At 38.2% G+C, this 19,395-nt stretch overlaps 1 protein-coding gene across 3 annotated transcripts in view; it reads right to left on the reverse strand.

The window, feature by feature from the left end:
• Nucleotides 1-2,304: 2,304 nt before the first annotated feature.
• EFR3A (EFR3 homolog A) overlaps nucleotides 2,305-19,395 on the reverse strand; it is a 53,996-nt gene continuing 36,905 nt past the window's right edge. For 2 of the 3 annotated variants that reach the window (XM_068983300.1, XM_068983301.1), the window contains 5 exons: nucleotides 18,329-18,420; nucleotides 13,725-13,773; nucleotides 10,249-10,352; nucleotides 9,678-9,727; nucleotides 2,305-4,983 (listed from right to left, as the gene is read on the reverse strand). In XM_068983300.1, coding sequence (XP_068839401.1) covers nucleotides 4,878-4,983; nucleotides 9,678-9,727; nucleotides 10,249-10,352; nucleotides 13,725-13,773; nucleotides 18,329-18,420 — 401 coding nt within the window. In that variant the 3' untranslated portion in view covers nucleotides 2,305-4,877. The remainder of the gene's footprint in view (nucleotides 4,984-9,677; nucleotides 9,728-10,248; nucleotides 10,353-13,724; nucleotides 13,774-18,328; nucleotides 18,421-19,395) is intronic. The other variant, XM_068983299.1, reaches the window with a different exon arrangement.

Below are 19,395 nucleotides of genomic sequence, written 5' to 3' on the forward strand. Positions count from 1 at the left end.
CTGTGGGTCAGCCCCTCCTGCTCCTGTGGCCTCTCTGGGCCCGTCTCATCCTCCGTGTCCTCAGCGGAGGCTCACAGTGCAAGGAGACCCTTGCACACGCACTGTGACCTGTTTGTCAGTTCACAGGCGAGTGTGCCTTTGGAGAAGGCAGACAAGGGCTGGTTCGGGGCTTCCTGGAGTGCACTGGGGACGCTCAATAAATATTCCAACCAACGTTTCTGTTTTAATCTTTTTGGTTGTGCTGTGTGTCATGCACGGTCTTAGTTTCCAGATCCGGGATTGAACCTGCAGCCCCTGCAATGGAAGTGCATATTCTTGACCACTGGACTGCCAGGGAAGTTCCCTGTTTTTTGTTTTGAAGCAATGTTGTGGATACTGACAAATGAACAGATTGCAAGCGTGAGATGAGAGAGGAATGGAGGGTGAAAGAGTATCTCCACTCCCTAATCACTGAAAGCTACCTTTCCTATTAAAAAAAAAAAAGTATATATATATATACACGAAGGAGTGTATTTAATCAATCTTATGAGATGACATGGGTCACCAGTAGCCCACCAAAGATGTATGCCAAGGGCTGACATGACAGCCTTTCTGGTATGTTGAGTGGCCACAGCCACCACCAAGAAACACTAATAACCCTGGCTTGGGTCTGGCAATATTGATTTTAAAAAAATAGGGGATGATCCCAGTGGCTGTAAGTTTGGGGGATACAAATGCCCTTTTGGACTCACATGAATGTAACAGGAATTACAAAAAATTGAAACTATATCATCTATTCACCCACCCGCCCCACAGTTACTGAGATCTTACCGTGTACCAGGCAATAGGCAATGCCTCCAGAATCCCCCTCAGTATTTGATAAGGACACAGACGCTGGGTTCACATTGCATCCTTGGTTCTCCATTCTTGTGAATCATGTGGCCTGCGGTGACATGGTACAAGGTCCCTGCCTGCTCCTCAGGTGGGAAAGCAGAGCCTTTGGAGTTAGTTCATGTTCGTGAGCCTCTCATGGTATGGACTATCCTGGAGTCAACAGGGTTGAAAACCTTAGGAAATCAAAAGGTCACAGTGCCAAGCCGATGGTTGATATCCTTTCCTGCCTTCCAAGGAGATCACCAGATGGGTGCCTGCCATCTGTGTTCCAAGTCTGTATGCTGTATACAACCTTAGAGAGGTAGTCCAGAATAAAGGTAGTTAGTGTCTTCGTTCACAAGACATGCAGGAATGCAAGGCATACGGCCAGTTGTCTTAACAAGGGCCTCACCTAATACTGTTGAGAAAATTGAAGTTTTCCAGTGGGAATGCCCTGATCTTCCTGCCACCAAAGCTACAGAACTGTTGGTGGTCTTTGTCTTCCTTCTTGTCACGATGAAAAACAGGGTTCCTTATCCACATCAAAGGTCAATCCCTCCATCTCTCCTCTGCTCTGGGTTCAGTTACCCTATTGCCTTTCCCGGGGCTTGATTCCTACAAATAGTTCCTTTTTGTTTCAGATCAGTTTATCCCCAAATAGCGAATAAGACCCTATGCAGAGCGAATGCAAGGATCATTCACGATAAACAGACTGAGTGCCTACTCTGTGCCATGCAGGCATGACCCGATGAACCTCTTCTAAGTGATTCACTTACCCCTCAAAAGATAACCTCTGAGGGGCAGAACCAAACAGCTGCATTTTACAGACCTCAAAGCTCAAAGCTGAGCCACTTCCTGAAGGCCACTCCGCTAGGAAGTGGCAGTGTGGGATCTGAACCCAGAGCCTGGGCTCCCTGCTGCTGCACCGCACCCCTCAGGAAGACCCTGAAGCCCATGGGCTGTGGTGCACAGCTCCACGGATGGCAGCAAGGCAGGCCAGGTGGCGGACGGTACTAGAGAGGAACTATGCTTTTTGAGAGAAAGGCTTTGTGGGGTTTATACAGCAGAGGGGTGGGGCTGGAAATACAAACACGAAGATGGGTGCAGACACGGCGACAGTGCTCTCCAGGCACACGCTGAGAGCTTCATCTCAGCCACGTCTGATCACGACCGCAGCTACGGAGCTGATTCTTCCCACGTACGTGAGCATGACTCCATCTGGCAACTTGATTTTTACTAAAGCACTTCATTCTTAATAGAATCCAAACAGTGGATTAGTTTAATAAATGTGATAGCTATTATAAGAATGGCTATTATACAGAAGTTATTAGATTTTGTTTTATTGCTTACATATGAATTGCACAGTGAATTTTTACATTACAAAAAACTCAATTCATTACATTTAGTACATATATTGGCACAAATAAAACAAATTAGTCCCCCCTTTTCAGACAGGCAGAAGAAAAATATTGTGAGGAAGTTAACTGCTGGTAAAGTCCAGAATTAAGATTCTTAAAGAAAATGATTTCAGAAGTATTAAGGAAGAGTGTGTGTGTGTGTGTGTGCGCGCGCGCGTGTGTGTGTGTGCGCACGCGTGTGTGTGTGTGTCTGTGTGTGTCCAGGTTAATTCCAATGACTCTATATAAGCAGACAATACAAGTATAGAAGGGACATTTAAATGTTAATTATTCAGTGTCAAGGAAAAAAATGAATGATATAAACAACAGTACACAGCAGAGAGAGAACGATGAACAGTTTTTATTGAGATTTAAACATCTACAAAAATATAGCAATACACCCTAAACACTCAGTACCCAAACTGGCTATACTAAAACAGCACGCATACCCATGACTTGCACGATCTCCTGCCATCTCCTGGAAGGGACAGCAAGCCAAGGACACGAATCCACATTTCCTACTAATCGTTAATGAGACCAGTTCAGTAATCTAGCATATGCAGAAGTCTACTGTGATCTAAAAACAACAACAAGAAAATACCCCCCAAACCTAAATCAACTGTTTACAAACAGACCACAAGAAAAGTGTGATAAACATTAACTGAAATGGTTTTCCTTCACATGCTATACATCATGCATTTTTAAATCACAGAGAAATGTGAAATTATGTCCAGCAAAGTTTGTTTTGCATGAGTGCAAATGAATATATATCTTCTTTTCTTATACTATTAAATTATATATATTTTTCATACAAAAGCACACAGTGTTAATCTATAAAATGACATCCAAGTGGATGATGATCGTTTTTGCATGTCCCCCTGCTTAGATTTTTGCACAATCCAAAAGTTAACATTTTTCTTTAAAAATACAGAAGAAAAAAAGGAAAAATAAAGAAAAACATAAAAACTGGCCTATTAAATGCTGAAACGTTTTTGCCTGGTCAAGAGCTAAAGTTATAGTGATAGCTGCAATGGAGCCATTTAAGCCCAGTGGTGACCGCACTGTTATTTAGAAAACAATGTCTTGTTTCTCTACACTGAATAAACCACCATGGATGCTTGACAGGTTTCAAAGACTAGAATCTTTTGTGAGATGTTTCAAGACGCTGTACTTTGGTTTAAATATTCAAGAAAATGTAGAGTATACTTGTTCTATCTTGTTTCTACTGAAAGTGCCCAAATAATCGTAAACACAAAGTAATAACATGTCATTCTTCACTACGACTTTTTAAACAAAAGCTAAAGCTAAAACTCAATTGTTTTTTGGGTCATAATCTGTGATGTGTATACTGTTTGATGTAAAAAGGAATCGAAAACCTGAAAAGGTAGAATTATAAACAGACTATTTTATAAAAATGTCCTAAAGTCACTTTATAAGAGTTGCAAAGAAAGTTGTTCATTTTTGCCGTGATGGAATTCACTAAAATGTACATAATTTTAAGAAAACACTATGTGTTTCTCAGCACATGTAATCCTGGTAGCTTATTAAATCAACACAAGGTTAAACCGACAATCTTTTAGCACACTTAATGGCTAAACCCATAGGCACTCTTTTCAAATGTAATATCATGAATCCTAAACAGAGATGCATATAAGCTACAGTTCAAATCTTACACACAAAACTCCATTTGGGGCATTTTTTTGACTATGAGGATTTAAAACAATGCACCATATAAAAATGTAAAATAATGTGCTCTCAAGAGAAATTAAAATGTACACACTCTTCACAGGTGAACTAGTAGCTGTTTTTAATGTCTTTTTTTTCCTATTCTAAATATATAGCTCATTTAATTAATGGAGCCACAGCAAAAATACTACTATAATTTCAAAGTATAGTCTGTAAACTAAATACATCTTATGATGTAAAAAATATTGCACAGTTTGGTACTCCAAGGGTAAGTTCCAAGACTCTCAAGTAGCATGGTCAAACTTTTGGCAGAAAACACAGTATTACAAGAACTAGACACTTAGATGTATGGAGATTTTGGGGTCATATTCTAGGACTATTACTCAGTAAATGTTATTACCAAAGACAAGTTGAGGAATGACAGTCGCATATTGTTGAAGTAAATGAACAGAAGGATGCCGATCACAACATCCAAAACATGGGGACAAAAAGCCCCAGGACAGTTCTGCAGGCCCACGATTAATATATTAGTATGTTTTTGCTTTTGCAGACAAAGGAAAACAAAAGCAGTTCTAATTTTAAGCAGTTGCGTAGATGTCTAAGAAATACACTAGACACTTCATACATCTTCAACTCTGGAAGGCTTAACTTTTTAATTATATGTTTGTGAAAGGCTTTAAATATACTATTTAACAATGAATTAATGTGAGACCAATATATGTTCAATTTTAAAAGCCAACAGGAACCTAAAAATAAAAAATTAACATGGCATAAACCCATCTTCAGAAGTACTCTATAAATCATATAGCTACAAAATTTCTAACCTGGTATGCCAAGCATTTAGTTAAACATAAATTCCATCATAATTTTCAGTAAAGTAAACCCTGAAAAGTCAGCTTGGCCCTAGTTGTTACACTTTCTGCTGAGGTCTTCATGAGCCACTCAGTACACACACAGATCTGGAAACTTCATCTCGTAGACTGGGACAGACTGGTATTGGGTGTGCCCGGAAGTGATAGTCAGTGTTCCCGATGGGCTGGGAGGAGGACTGCAAGAGAAGAGCGAGGCACTGTCAGCAGGTATGTGGAAAAGCTGTTCCCTTCACACCGCATCCCCATCACGACCTGCCAACAGCAGGGTAAGGCTCTGCCGTCACAGTGGTCAGTGTGATGGAGTTGCGGGCCAGCTGCAAGGTGGCGTGGTGCCTAGATCACAGTGGAACTAAGCTGTTTTTAAGTTCTAAACTAGCCATTCTCCTCTGAATACAGGTACATATAATTTTAACAATGGGATTACATCATATCCATTCATATAAGCATGCTTTGTTTCAGTAGTAAAAAAACCTTTTATTATTTATATATATATATATTAACCTTTTTTGATGACTACAGCATGGTATTTCAATATATAGATATATTATGATTAATTTATTTCCATGGGCAGATTGTACATTCATTTCCATTTTTCATTATTATAAATAAGGCTGACAGGTCTATTCTCACATATACATAATTTTATCCTGTCTTCTTGGTTTATAGCCTTACACACAGAGTTTCTGGATCAAAGTAGATTCACAATTTTGAGATGGGTACACACTGTCAGAATCCCCACAATTCATTCTTTCAACATCTGGCTGCACCATCCTCATACACCACTATAAATACTGGGTATAACTGTTCTCTCTTGTTCTCATCTTGGGCACTCTGGTAGGCAAAAGGGAATTCATTCTTATTTTTATCTTCACATTTTGGGTTACTACTAATGGTACTTCCTTAGTATTCATTTTGTGCTTCCTTTAAAATGAATTGCCTATTTGAGTCTACTGCCTGTATTTCTCCTCACATATTTTTCTCTTATCAATTTGGGAAACTGATCTTTTGTCATATGATACAAATGCTTTTCCTCGATTAGTTACTTAATTCCTATCTCTACCATCGATAAAGATGACACTTTTCATCATTCAAAAAAGTTCCTTGGTGTCTTCAATCAATTTCTCCTTACTTCACATGCTCACATATCTCCAACACTGACTGTGTTCTGACCTCTGTCACTGAAGATTGGTGTCCCTTATTCTTGAATTTCATACGAATGGTCCATATAGACACAGAAAGGGTCAATACAAGATACATTCTTTTATGTTTGATTTGTTTTGCTTGGTGTATTTTTTAAGCTTACCTCCCCCCCGCCAAATGTGTTCCTTTTTACTGCTGAATAATATTTCACTGTGTCAAGAGCACCACTATTTGTCTACTCTCTCCATTCTCCTGTTCATGGATATCTCGTAATTATGAAAAAAGCTGCTAAAACATTCTAACATTTTAATTTCTCTGGGTAAATACTGAGAAATGGGATTACAGGATCAAAAGCAGGTATCTTCATAAGACACTGAAACTTCTTCATAAGTTTTGCAAAGTGTTTGTACCATTTTATACTCCTATGAGCAATATATGCAGACTCTTCTATAATGTCCAATATACTATTAAGTTCATCCAATGACATTTTTTCTTCTTTTAGATACTGTATCACCCAGTTCTTGAACTACAATTTGGTTCTTTTTCAGAGTTTCCAGTTCTCTCCTAAAATATACATTATTTTTTTTCCTTTAAATTCTTTGATATGTGTGTGTTCTCTCAAGATCATATCTACTAATTCCAATAACTGATCTGTGGGACTGCTTATTCTTACTATATTTTCCTGCTCCTTTGCATTTCTTATAATTTTTTTCCTTATTGTACTAAGGTCAAAATGAATGAAGGAACAATGGAAACTGAGGTATAATATTGCTTATTTTGTTTCTTTTCTCAGGAATACAAACTCGTTTCTCTATCTGGTAGTTGACTGTAGTTGTTTAGTCGCTAAGTCGTGTCTGACTCTGTGAGCCCATGGACTGTAGCCCGCCAGGCTCCTCTGGGACTTCCCAGGCAAGAACACTGGAGTGGGTCATCCTTTCCTTCTCGAGGGGATCTTCCCGGCCCAGGGATCGATCACGTGTCTCCTGCATCAGCAGGTGGATTCTCCACCACTGAGCCGCCAGGGAACCCTATCTGGTAGCTGGAGTGGCAAATCAGCAAGAGCAGACATACCAGACAGAAGCTGAAAACCCTGAAGATGCCCTGGGAAGCCTGCTTCCTTTCTCTGTATCACGTAAACTACCCAGAACTGCTACTTCCTAACCAGATGACCTGGGATAATTACCGAACACCTACATGAATCTGTTCCTACATCTGTAAAATAAAAATGAACACTACATATTTTTAAAATGTGATGTAAATACTAAATAAAAGAATGCACTCAGCAGAGTGCCTAGAATATCACAAGTTTTCAATAAATAACTAGTAGCAATAAGGTTTAATAAATGCAAATTATTAGTAGTTGCAGTACCAATGAAAAAGAGTTAGTCATAATACTTATCCTAAAATACTAAATCCACATAGTCATAATAATGGGATTAAATGTAACATAGAGGTCTCTAGCAATATTTCTTGTCAAAACATGAGTTATAGATTTGAATTTCGATTATTTCCACTCACTAGCTGGATAAACTTCTGCAAGTTATTTTACTTCTCTAAGCCTCAGTGTCTTTACCTGGAAAATAAAAAAACACAGCGTCTACCTAACTTTTCAGAACTGTGGTGAGGATTAGCAAAAACAATAGATACAAAGCAGGTGGATATTTACAATTAGAACTAACAGGCAACAAAGATGTTGTACACAGGGAATGGTGCTTGTCATTCGCATTCTACAAGGTCAAGCCATCAGCCACTGCTGCTTCCCACAATGGTGCGCCCTGAGGGGGATTCAGGATGGGGAGAAATGGGAAGCATTCTATTTTTTAGACACCCGCCCCACAGCCAAGGTGCATATTTCAGGAACAATTTCAATAAGCCCAGATCCTTGCACCTTCCTCTACACAGAAAAGCACTAAAACTCACAGGCTGTGTATAAATGCCCACACCTAGCCATTTTCACTGAATCTAAGGTATAGAGCATACTGCATAGTTGAGTCTGATTCTCTGTTCTGAACTTTTATAAATGAGTGATTCTCAGCTTAGTAGGGGGTGGCATGGTGGTTAATTCCTAGAATGAGATGTTATACTGATGAAAAGGTGCCTTGCATAGGAAGGCAGTAAAAAGGCTGGGGAAAAAAAAGCAAGTCAACTGAGCATTTACCTGTTTATTCTATTTATAGGATACAAGGTTTGACACAAAACCGATTTAATCAAGCTGAAAATATAAAAGATGAAGGAAAAAAAAAATCTCAGAAGCATAGCTTCTATCCATGGCTCATTTACTGTGCCACCATGTACACAGAGCAGTCTCCACACTGGAGTCAACATAAGAAGACGCACAAATTCATTCTTCAGATGGAACCTGGAGTTTCCCCCTCCCTTTCTGATGTGCTTTATTACTTAACAACAGACACAGAATAACCAATGTTAGATACCTTATGTTTGCAGAGCATAAAATACAATTGCTCAATGGTGTAAACAGGGGTTTGGTTTCAGGACCACCCACAGATAGCAAAATCCTCGGGTCCTTGGGTGCTCAGGTCCCTTATATAAAATGGAGCAGTACTGGCATGGGGCCTATACAACATATCTTCCCTTATAGTTTACATCATATCTAGATTAGTAGAACTTCTAATAGAATGTAAATGTTACAGAAGTAGTTGTCAGCATGCAGCAAATTCAAGCTTTGGTTTTTTGGAACTTTCTGGGATTTCCCCCCCGCACTGCCTAAATATTTCTGACCACTGTTGGTTGAATTTGAATATGCTGAACCTGTGGCTATGGAGGGCCAACTATAACTAATAACAGGACTCAAACAGACATAACCTCAGAGAAGGCAATGGCACCCCACTCCAGTACTCTTGCCTGGGGAAAATCCCATGGACAGAGGAGCCTGGTAGGCTGCAGTCCATGGGGTTGCGAAGAGTCAGACATGACTGAGTGACTTCACTTTCACTTTTCACTTTCATGCATTGGAGAAGGGAATGGCATCCCACTCCAGTGTTCTTGCCTGGAGAATCCCAGGGACAGGGGAGCCTGGTGGGCTGCTGTCTATGGGATTGCACAGAATCGGACATGACTGAAGTGACTCAGCAGCAGCAGCAGGAAAATCCCAATTGATGTTTGATAATTCAAGTGAGCCATCTGCAGAGGCAGAATTGTTATGGCCCTAGAAGAATGATGAGGTTGAACCATACCAAACAGTAGTTTTTGTAGGTCAAAATGATTAAATCTGAGAAACTACCTTGTTAAACGTATCACTAGAATAACAGTCTTCCAATTATTCAAATGTCCATAAGGTGGTTTGGTTGCTAAGTCGTGTTCGACTCTTTGTGACCCATGGACTGTAGCCTGCCAAGTTCCTCTGTCCATGTGATTTTCCAGGCAAGAATACTGGAGTAGGTTGCCATTTCCTTCTCCAGGGGATCTTTCCAACCCAGGGATTGAACTGAGGTCTCATGCACTGCAGGTGGAGTCTTTACCGACTGAACCATCAGGGAAGCCCTGTCTTTACAGAACCATTTTAAAGGAATTAAGTGATCTAAAAAGGAAAGCTAGAAAATCTTTAAGAAGTATCAGACTATCCAGTAAACAGAAAAATTACTAAGACAAAGATATCTATATGATCTTGGGTTTACTCTAAATGAAAAGCAGAATTACTTAAAAGCTAGAAATGTATAAGGGTCTAATAGTTTTTGTTGTTTTATTCATCTTGTAGTACCAAAACCCTTACCGTATGGTGAGTTCCAATATTTGAGCAAGTCTATCATGAAGCAAATTTGCCTACAAAGGAGAAAAAACAAATGTTAACAATGGATCTATTACTTTCGCAATATCCATATGTAAAAATACAAGTGATTTAAAGGACAAAGCATAACTTTAACTGTTAAGCCGATGGTACAGAATGTTTACTGTTTTGGTTTTATCTGTCTCATACACTGAAATTTAATGTAAAGTTTCTCTTCATTCCTTTCCTAATCTCATTGGTAAAAACAAATTGATATACACACAGAACAAAAAACCTACAGCAAAATCATTTTTGAAAACCACTGCAAAAAAAATTTCAAAGCAACAAAAATCATTAACATTTAATTTGGGATCTGCCATTTCAATCAGCTCATACCGCACAAAGACATTATCGAAGGCTTCACAGCTACATCTTCAGTTTTCGGTCCCTATCCAATCTACTACCTTGTGGCTTCTACTGACTTGCCTAAAGCTTAGAATCTGCCCAGCAGTTACCACGAAAAGCTTCAGCAAAACTCAAACGCCATCCCCACTGCCTTCACTGTGTGTTCACTTACTTTGGATTCACACTGTGCTGCTATTTCTTCAAACGGTGCTTTCTGGAATTTCTCTATCACTAGACGCCTCTTTTCCTTTTCCTGTTCTTCCATTCCACTGGTATCTATATAAATGTTTTTTTAAAAAACCATTAAAAGGAATATAGAATTTCACAGAACATTGCCAATGACCCTAGGAGCAAATGATCTATGCATAAAAAATAAGGGTAATTTACAGGACTACTTGTTTAGGGAAAAAACAAAACGTGTAACACCCCTGAAATGCCTTAGTTGAGGCCAGAAAGCACACACAAAAAACTTCAAAATTACACCACGCGAAACCCTTTTTCATAGACTATCTTTGTTCCTCTTACCAAAAAAAAGCAGAAGCACAACTTCCTACAAGTCAAGCAACTTCAAGGCCCTTCCTGAAGGATGATTATTTTATTTATAATCATGCCGTTGCACATATGAAGTACTAAATAAGAAGTTTGCTAAATCTGATAATGAATGGTGTGACTGAAATATAGATATGGTCAAGTGGAACCATACTGGTTTAGTCTTTTCCATTTATCTTCCATAATTTGAAAAGGGCTTGTTTTTATCTTTAAATGATGTGTGGTCTGGTCAAAGATAATAAAACAATAAGTGGTCTGTCTTTTTGATATTACTGATATAATAACTGTGTCTATTTGCTTAACAATTTTAAAGAAGGCTAATTAATGTTAGTTATTGATGGTCTATTTTAACAACCCAGTGAGTCGACAATTTCATAAGGCAAAAGACACTCCGTTCAAGGTTCTTAAAACAAAGCTGCTCTTCAGGTACACAAAGTGAAAGCAAAGTCAAAGTGAAGTCGCTCAGTCGTGTCTGACTCTTTGTGACCCTGTGGACTGTAGCCTACCAGGCTCCTCTGTCCATGGGATTCCCTAGGCAAGAGTACTGGAGTGGGGTGCCATTTCAGGTACACAAACTAGGTAACAATTAGCTAGTTTAAAAAAGGGGAAGTAGCATGTAGAAAGGAAATAGGCTATTTTTTTTCCCCTATGAAATTGTGTCAGGCTAACAAAGTTGTAGACTTTATGTACTTCTGAATGAATGTAATACAGAATTACAATCACATCTCTAGCACTCACTGGCCCAGGGTCACAAGCTTAAATGTGCCAGAGGCCAGGCAGGAGACATAAATGTTTTAAATTAGATCAGTAAAAGAGGTAAGAAAAACAGACTTGGGCAAGCTGAACATCTAGCTCTGGTCTTTATTCAAATTCAATTTCTGAAAATAACGCTTCCACCCAAATTTGGCCTGCAGGTGGCAAATCTGTCCAGCAGTTCTCAAACTTTTCTGCTTTCAAGACTCCTTTATATGTTATATCACTTGATAATTTCTGGTATTATAATATAAAAATGAGACTTTAAAAATATTCATTACATTCATCAAAAACTCAAGGCACTGTACATTAACATAAACATTTGTTTAATGAAAAAAATGACCATATTTTCTAAAGTGAAAATTTAGTGAAGAGAATGGCAGTTTTATATTTTTGCAAATCCCTTTAATGTCTGACTTAATAGAAGCCAGCTGGATTCTATCTGCAAACATTCAATGCACTGCAATATGTTATTTTGGTTGAAGTATATAAAGAAAAAACTAAACTCACACAAGCCATGTGCTGATATGCTGGAAAAGAGTAATTCAATAGCCTTTTCACAGAATTGTAGCTATTTCTTCTACAATAAAATATGACAAGTGGTAGCTTCTTAAAAGTTAGTTGCAATATGGAATCTGAAACTTCATTAATGAATTTTTTACAATTGGTTATATTAACATTTATTGATCTGTTTTACACTTTGAATAGAGTTCTACTCATACATGATTCCAGAGAAGGCAATGGCACCCCACTCCAGTACTCTTGCCTGGAAAATCCCATGGGCGGAGGAGCCTGGCAGGCTGCAGTCCATGGGGTCGCGAAGAGTCGGACACGACTGAGCGACTTCACTTTCACTTTTCACTTTCATGCATTGCAGAAGGGAATGGCACCCCACTCCAGTGTTCTTGCCTGGAGAATCCCAGGGACGGGGGAGCCTGGTGGGCTGCTGTCTATGGGGTCGCACAGTCAGACACGACTGAAGCGACTTAGCAGCAGCAGCAGCAGCAGCAGCATACATGATTCTGTAACACTGTGCAATGGTCATCTGGAATACTGCTCCACTGATTTTTGCAGATCCTCTAAATAACTGGGAGTACGTGGCATCAAAGAATGTGATGACCACCAGAAGAGTTAGAGACCACTGCCTTCATTTACCTTAGTACATGCAGTAGAGAAGCAAACTATGTCTCAGTGTTATGCAGAAAATACTTTTGGACTTGAGGATCTCTTCAAAGAGTCTCCCCTGGGGCTCCAGGGGACCAAAGATACTCTGACAACACTGCCAAACTGTAAATTCCTCAACATGCCTTATCAATGTTTAAATGTCTCAAAGTATCTTGTATATAATAGGTGTTTAAAAATTGCTTAGTAAATTCAGTTTTATTTTGACAAATCTGATATCATATTACAATAAGAAAAAAAATCCTCCATAAGATTAAGCTGAAAAAGGTCAGATTTTATTTCATGTATGATGGGCACCAGAGTGTTTCATGTCCCTTGATAGTGATTCTCTTACTCTAATATTTCTTAAAATCAAGAGCCAATTTCCACTCTCTATAGTGAAAGTCAATTTCCATGGTCCACTGCTTTACCAATTAGAAATAAATTCAGAGCATCATTAGCCACCAGGAATTTATATTAATACTTAATTGAAGGAATCATTCAAAAAAATTTTTAAAGAGGCAAATTATATGAGGTAAAACTTATTTCCAGAAAGGTCAAAGGAGAAAAATCAAGAGTATTATTTTATGCAAAGCTAAGTGGAAAGATTAGAGTCAGTCAGACACGGGTATGAGATTTGGCTCTGGTATTTACTAGCTATGTGCTCTCAGGAAAGTTGTTAATTTCTCTGCCTCAGTGTTCTCACTGATGATAGCAAGAATTAATGTGATAATGCCTACTGACAAATTCTGCCAGCTCCTTTCTCCTACCCCATTAGAAACACACCTCTCATTATACTGCTAGAAGCCTACTAAAAATGACTACATAATTTTCAGAATTTTCATCTGCCCATCTCCTATAAAAGGAAATACACTGACTGTTTCTCACAAATTCGTGCAGCCTGAATGCTGGCCACCATAAAAGGGTGACATTCAAATACACAGGGATGCGCTGTCATAGCTCTAGAAAATTCAGTCTGCACAAAGGAAAATAACTATCCAGGACCAGCCAGGACAACCACAAAAACCTAAAGAATGCAAGCTAATAAATTGATACTGTATTTATAGAGAAATCAACAGTATATACATTTGCCATGTTGCCTCCGGTAATTCCGACATCTAAACAAGTACTGAGATAAAGATAAGCTAGTAAAATACTAGGGAAGTTAACAAGCAAAAATCTTACCAATTGCTTTCTTCAGTGCTTCAAAGGTGATTTCTTCAGTGTTACTAACCTAGAGAAAAGTGATTTTAAGTAAAATAGAGGGTTAAGAAAGGTCAATATAAATGACACCCTCACCTAGTTATAAGTCATCTAAGACCTTTTACAAATATTTTCTCTTCTTTGTGTTGGCTGGATTCATGATTATACTCCACAGTATCAAATAATCATCATGTTTTCATTGGTTTTAACAACAGCCTAGCACAGTGGTTCTCCAAACAAGGTTACACACTGATGCTAGGCTGGCAGAACTAGCACCCTTTAAGGCAACCCAACTAATATTCAAGGTAATATTCAAGGCAGAGATTATGTATAAATGCAGCTTCAGCTGTATAATAAATGAGAACTACGTATTCTATACTCTCTATAATTTTGGTACCACATATATGTTTACAAGTAAAAAATGAAATAATCAGAAACTCTGAATGGTTTAAAAGCAAGAATCACTACTTTGGGAAGCGTTTAATGAGCACAGTTAACCAACATCTTAAAATAGTCATATTCTGGATCTTTTTTTTTTTTTTATTCGGGATCTTTTAAGGTCAACCACCAAGTCTGATTCTCCAGAAAACACCCTTTAACTTGAAGTTTTCAAATCTCTCCTGTTTTGAGACATGTTTGTGCTATATAAACAAAGGAATACTATATAAAGTCAGGAATACTTTTTGTGGCACTAACACATTTTCAGGAGGAATCATATATCCAGTAACTACAGTATCTCAATAAAAGTTAAGAAAGGATATATGAATACTTGCCTTGGACTCTGGTCATCCCTACTTTTAGCTCATGAGCTTCTTTTTGCTAAGTCTAAGGCAGAAAGGCTAACGAAAGCAGAAGGCTCCATGCTTTGCACCTGAGCTTCTCTGTAATACAAAGGCTTTAGCTGGAAATCAAGCAGCAAGAGTTTCACTACCTCAGGTTTTCTACTGAAGGTTCATATTCCTAGTTGAAGTCAGATTAAACTCGGAAATCTTCAGTTGCTTTGTTCTAGATATTTGGAGCAGATATACAAGATTAGGCTCTGGCCGGTCAATTATTAGTACCTAGAAGCAATCTAGCACTTCAAAGTTGTTCTTACAACTGGTTAAGACGTTTAGACTTTTGAGAAACGATTAGAACACAGGAGAAAGAACACAGGAGAAGCCAGAAGGCCAGGATCCTTGTTACACAGAACTTTTACCTATTACCTGTTCAATTCTGGGTGGGTGAAAAGCTAGAGGACTTTATCTAGTCACTCTTCTCTATTTGTTTTCCTCAGAGAATGAGGATGCCTTCCTCAGCATGGAACCTCTCAAGTCACTCTGTCTCCCTCCTCTTTTGCCTCCTTCCTCCGAGTCCCTTTGCGGCCCTTGCTGGTCCTCTCCCCCATCTCCAGCCTGGATACCCCAGACCCGCTTCACCCTCAGTGCACACCACCACAGGGGTCTATGTGGCCTCTCTACAGCCGTCTCTTCTTTCTGATGTAGCTCAGTCACACTTTCGAGACTCCTCTCACTAAAGCCCAGCTCTGACAACGACACTGCCCACTCTCAACGTGCTGCCATTTCCTATTGGAGTGGAGTGCACATGAAGCCCTCGGCCTCGGGATGCAATGCTCTGTAACCTGCCTTCAACCCTGTCTCCCACTCCTGCCTTTTGTGAATTTTCTTTCTTTTTTTTTTTTTTTAAAGAGGAATTTCTTTATACTAATGTTTAATAATTCATATTTTTCATACAAAGTAGCTGTAAATACAAGCCACCTACTTCATTTGGTGCTTAAGCAAACCACAGTCTGTTCCAAGTCTATAGAAAACACTGGTTGTGCTGCAGTTATTGGGAAATGGTGCAAAAACAGGCTTTTGGAGGAGTTTCCACATTCCTTTACTCTTTATGACTTTGGCCTTACGTATGCCCGTAACTCTCGCTTAGACTGTACAACGCCCTTGAGCCTGTGTAAAATCTGCTATTCACCTTTTTCCAACCAGACTAGCTGTCACGTCACTTTCACTGATGAGTGCCTTCTTGTTTTGTTAGCACACATATAGGTTCCTTCAGTTGTACTTGGGGAACAGGCAGCAGTATGTATGTATGTATAAAAAGATCTCTGCTATTTGTCCTAGAAAAAGTGACAATCCTTCTCAGCCGACCAGTGACTTAATTTTGTATAAAAAACTTAATTTGTATTCCAAATTTAAGACGTATAACTTCCCATCCATTCCCCCAAATAATTAAGCACTGACTATTATCTTCTTGAGAGAAGAACTAAGTCACTGTTTCAGGTTTTACTTATATTCATTATGCGTGTCAGTCATGCTGATGGGGCTCAGCAAGCACCAGAGATCAGAGAGTCATGCCTGTGGTGCTTTATTCTATTAGTCAAGCTGATTGTTTAATTTCAGGCAGCAGATATGTCTCTAGTCTATTTTAGTCATTTATCTTCTTGAATACTTTAATTTAATTTAGGTATCTTTATACATATATAGGGCAAGTTTTAGGAGAAGTTCACTAAGGATTCACAGTGGGCTAAAACTTGAATTGCAAATGTCAGAACTGACATATTACAAATGGACCAGGTATTTTAATAGATTAGTAAAAAGCTGAGCTGTATCTAGGGAAAAATGAAAGTTTTGGTATGGTCTCCATCTAAACATTAAAAAAAAAGTTACAAGCTCTAAAAGCAGGTATCAAATATATCTGAGGACTATATGGGATTATATATATATAATTTCACATAATTTTGATGAAATAATGATTTTTCAAATGAGCAGCTTTTAATTTGATTCACTGTTAGCAAATATACATATTCTCAGTTTGATATTTTGTTATACCATTAACTGGTGAATACCTAAGTGATGAAAATCTCTCCTGTCCACACATGAAATTACCTGGTTTTAGCCTAGAGGGTACTGTCATTGTCTTCTGATATCTGAACAACCATTCCTAATACACAAAATTAGGTACCACAATGGTAAATGAGTTTGAAACTCCAATGCACTCAACTAAAAACTGTACTTAATTTTTCAAATACTCAGGGTGAGGTGTATTTGACTTAGGATTTACAGTTATAGCAAAGATAGAACAAAAGGATCTTTAATAATTTAACAAATGTATTAATGAACTTTTAATGTGAAATTCATGCTCAAGAATCTTCCTCCTATACTAAGTCTTCATGCAAATGTCATTTCAGTTCATTTTATTAAAATAAACTGACTCTCTGCAACAGTTTGAAGTGCTATATATGTATTTTTAGGAGAAATAAAAATGGTCAACAAAAGGCAAAGGGAAAAATTCCAGTCAATAAAACAGACTGCACTCTTGACACATATAAACTAAGGCTTTGGATGAATTTCTTTCCTCCCAAAGGTATTATCAGCAAATTAATAATCATTAAAGATAGAGTTAGCAAAGCATCCTCCTTGCTAATAACGAGTATAAAAATCAAAATGGCTTTGGAGAGGTGAAATTTAGGGAAGATGCTTTTTCTTGAGTCTTAAATTGGTAAGAAAACTTTAAACCAACATTAAGGCCCCAAGTTCCAAAATGAACACTAACAGCTTATTCAAAACTCCAATGCTCTGAAGGTAATTTCTTTATGAAACTGATTAATTTTACGTAAGAGGGAGTTAAAAACCTTGAAAAATATAAATTAACTGGCTGTACCCTGGCCACCAAATACAATTCTGGCACACAAATTAACTGACAGGATTTGGAAGCAGGAGGGAGAAGAGGAGGCTGAGAAAGCATAAAGTCAGACAATTTCCTTCCCCTTTTCTTATATGGATATTCTTTTAATCATTTATACTGTACCAAGAGAAATAATGAAATACCTAGGAAGCAAACAATGGATAAACCACAAGGAGGAGGCTGACTTGACATGCTGGCACATCGGCACTTTTACTTGACTATCAAAAAATTCTCTGCTGATTTGTGTGGATAAGTCCTAGAGAATACTGGCTGCTTTTTCTTCCTACAACTCAGGAGGGTACACTCTTGTGCTCTATTGAAACAGGAGGAGAACATTAAATCTATGATATTTCAAATAACTCCTTCAGGAGTACACAGGTCACTGATACAGCTTAACCTACATTAAATGTTATATTTACTTTCCAAAATGATTTAAAAAATTCTCTCATAGGTGAAATTTTGAAACTTTCTAAAAGTAGTGGGTATTTGGCTTCACTACAGAGTGTATAATCCCATTTATTCTCACAATTTATGTTTCATAAATCTTTTAAAATAAATAGGATTAGAGGGCCTATTTATTTAATAACAGGCCTTATATAAGTTCTTACTTATTAAAAAAGCTTAGTTCTATGGTTTCTTTTACTACAATGTGAAATGCAGTGATATCATAACACTTAATATTAAATTTATGTATTTTTGTAAGTATTTGAAATAAATTTAGTAAAATAAATTGTAAATTACAAGTTCAAGGCTAAATCAAATTAACATCTACTAACAATTTTATTTATTTAGGAATAATTCAGAATTGTATTTGCTTCTAAAAGTGCAGAGGGGCAAAAAGCTCTTTCAAATTGACTGACATCTATCTCAAGACAGTACTTGGTCATAAGCTTTCAGCAACTTACCACATCATCAGAAGGAATGCTGTTGGGTAAAATATCCACCTGAATGGATACGGTGTCCACAATACTCTTCCTTCTAGAAAGTCGATCTTCATCTACAATTTAAAAAAAAAAATCCCCCATTATTTGCTAGTTAGAAATGGTATCATTTCAGTTCGTTGCTCAGTCATGTCCGACGTTTTGCGACCCCGTGAATCGCAGCACACCAGGCCTCCCTGACCATCACCATCTCCTGGAGTTCACTCAGACTCAGAGTCCGTGATGCCATCCAGCCATCTCATCCTCTGTCGTCCCCTTCTCCTCCTGCCCCCAATCCCTCCCAGCATCAGAGTCTTTTCCAATGAGTCAGCTCTTCGCATGAGGTGGCCAAAGTACTGGAGTTTCAGCTTTAGCATCATTCCTTCCAAAGAAATCCCAGGGCTGATCTCCTTTAGGATGGACTGGTTCACGTATAAATTCCATTCATTACAGATTTCAAAAAATTTCCGAAAATTAAGAGAGTTTGTCTTTTTTTGCTTTTACTAAATATAAAAAGCAGTGTGCTCTCAGACTTTAACAGATTTACAAAATAAAACTGACAGGTGGACTCAGCTTCATACAGTTGACCCCTGGACGACATGGAGGCAGGGGCACTGACACGTGAAGAGCCGAAAATCGGTGCAGAGCTTCAAAGCTGGCCCTCCACACCCCAGGTCCGTTTCCACTCCACGTTTTCCCATTCTGTATTAGTCAATTCTATTCGACATGTTCTATCATGTTGAGGTTTGACAGAAAATAACAAAATTCTGTAAAGCAATTATCCTTCAATAAAAAAAATAAAAAAACACGTTCTAAACTCAATTTTAACGTCTCTAAGAAAACCTTCTTTATCTCCACACTGTCATATTTATTTTTCAAGAGAGACCTTCTTCAGAATTTTTTATCTTTTCTTATAGTTTTGTGGATGGCTTCTGAAGTGGTAATAGAGCACTCCCTCTTATACTGCCGGTAGAGCTGCTTCTAAAATGAATATTTTTCAGACTAACTTATAATTTTAAAACAAATCCAGCCTACTGACTAATGCTGAGCTT

This window comes from Capricornis sumatraensis, chromosome 11, assembly GCF_032405125.1.
Source record: "Capricornis sumatraensis isolate serow.1 chromosome 11, serow.2, whole genome shotgun sequence".
Lineage (NCBI taxonomy): Eukaryota > Metazoa > Chordata > Mammalia > Artiodactyla > Bovidae > Capricornis > Capricornis sumatraensis.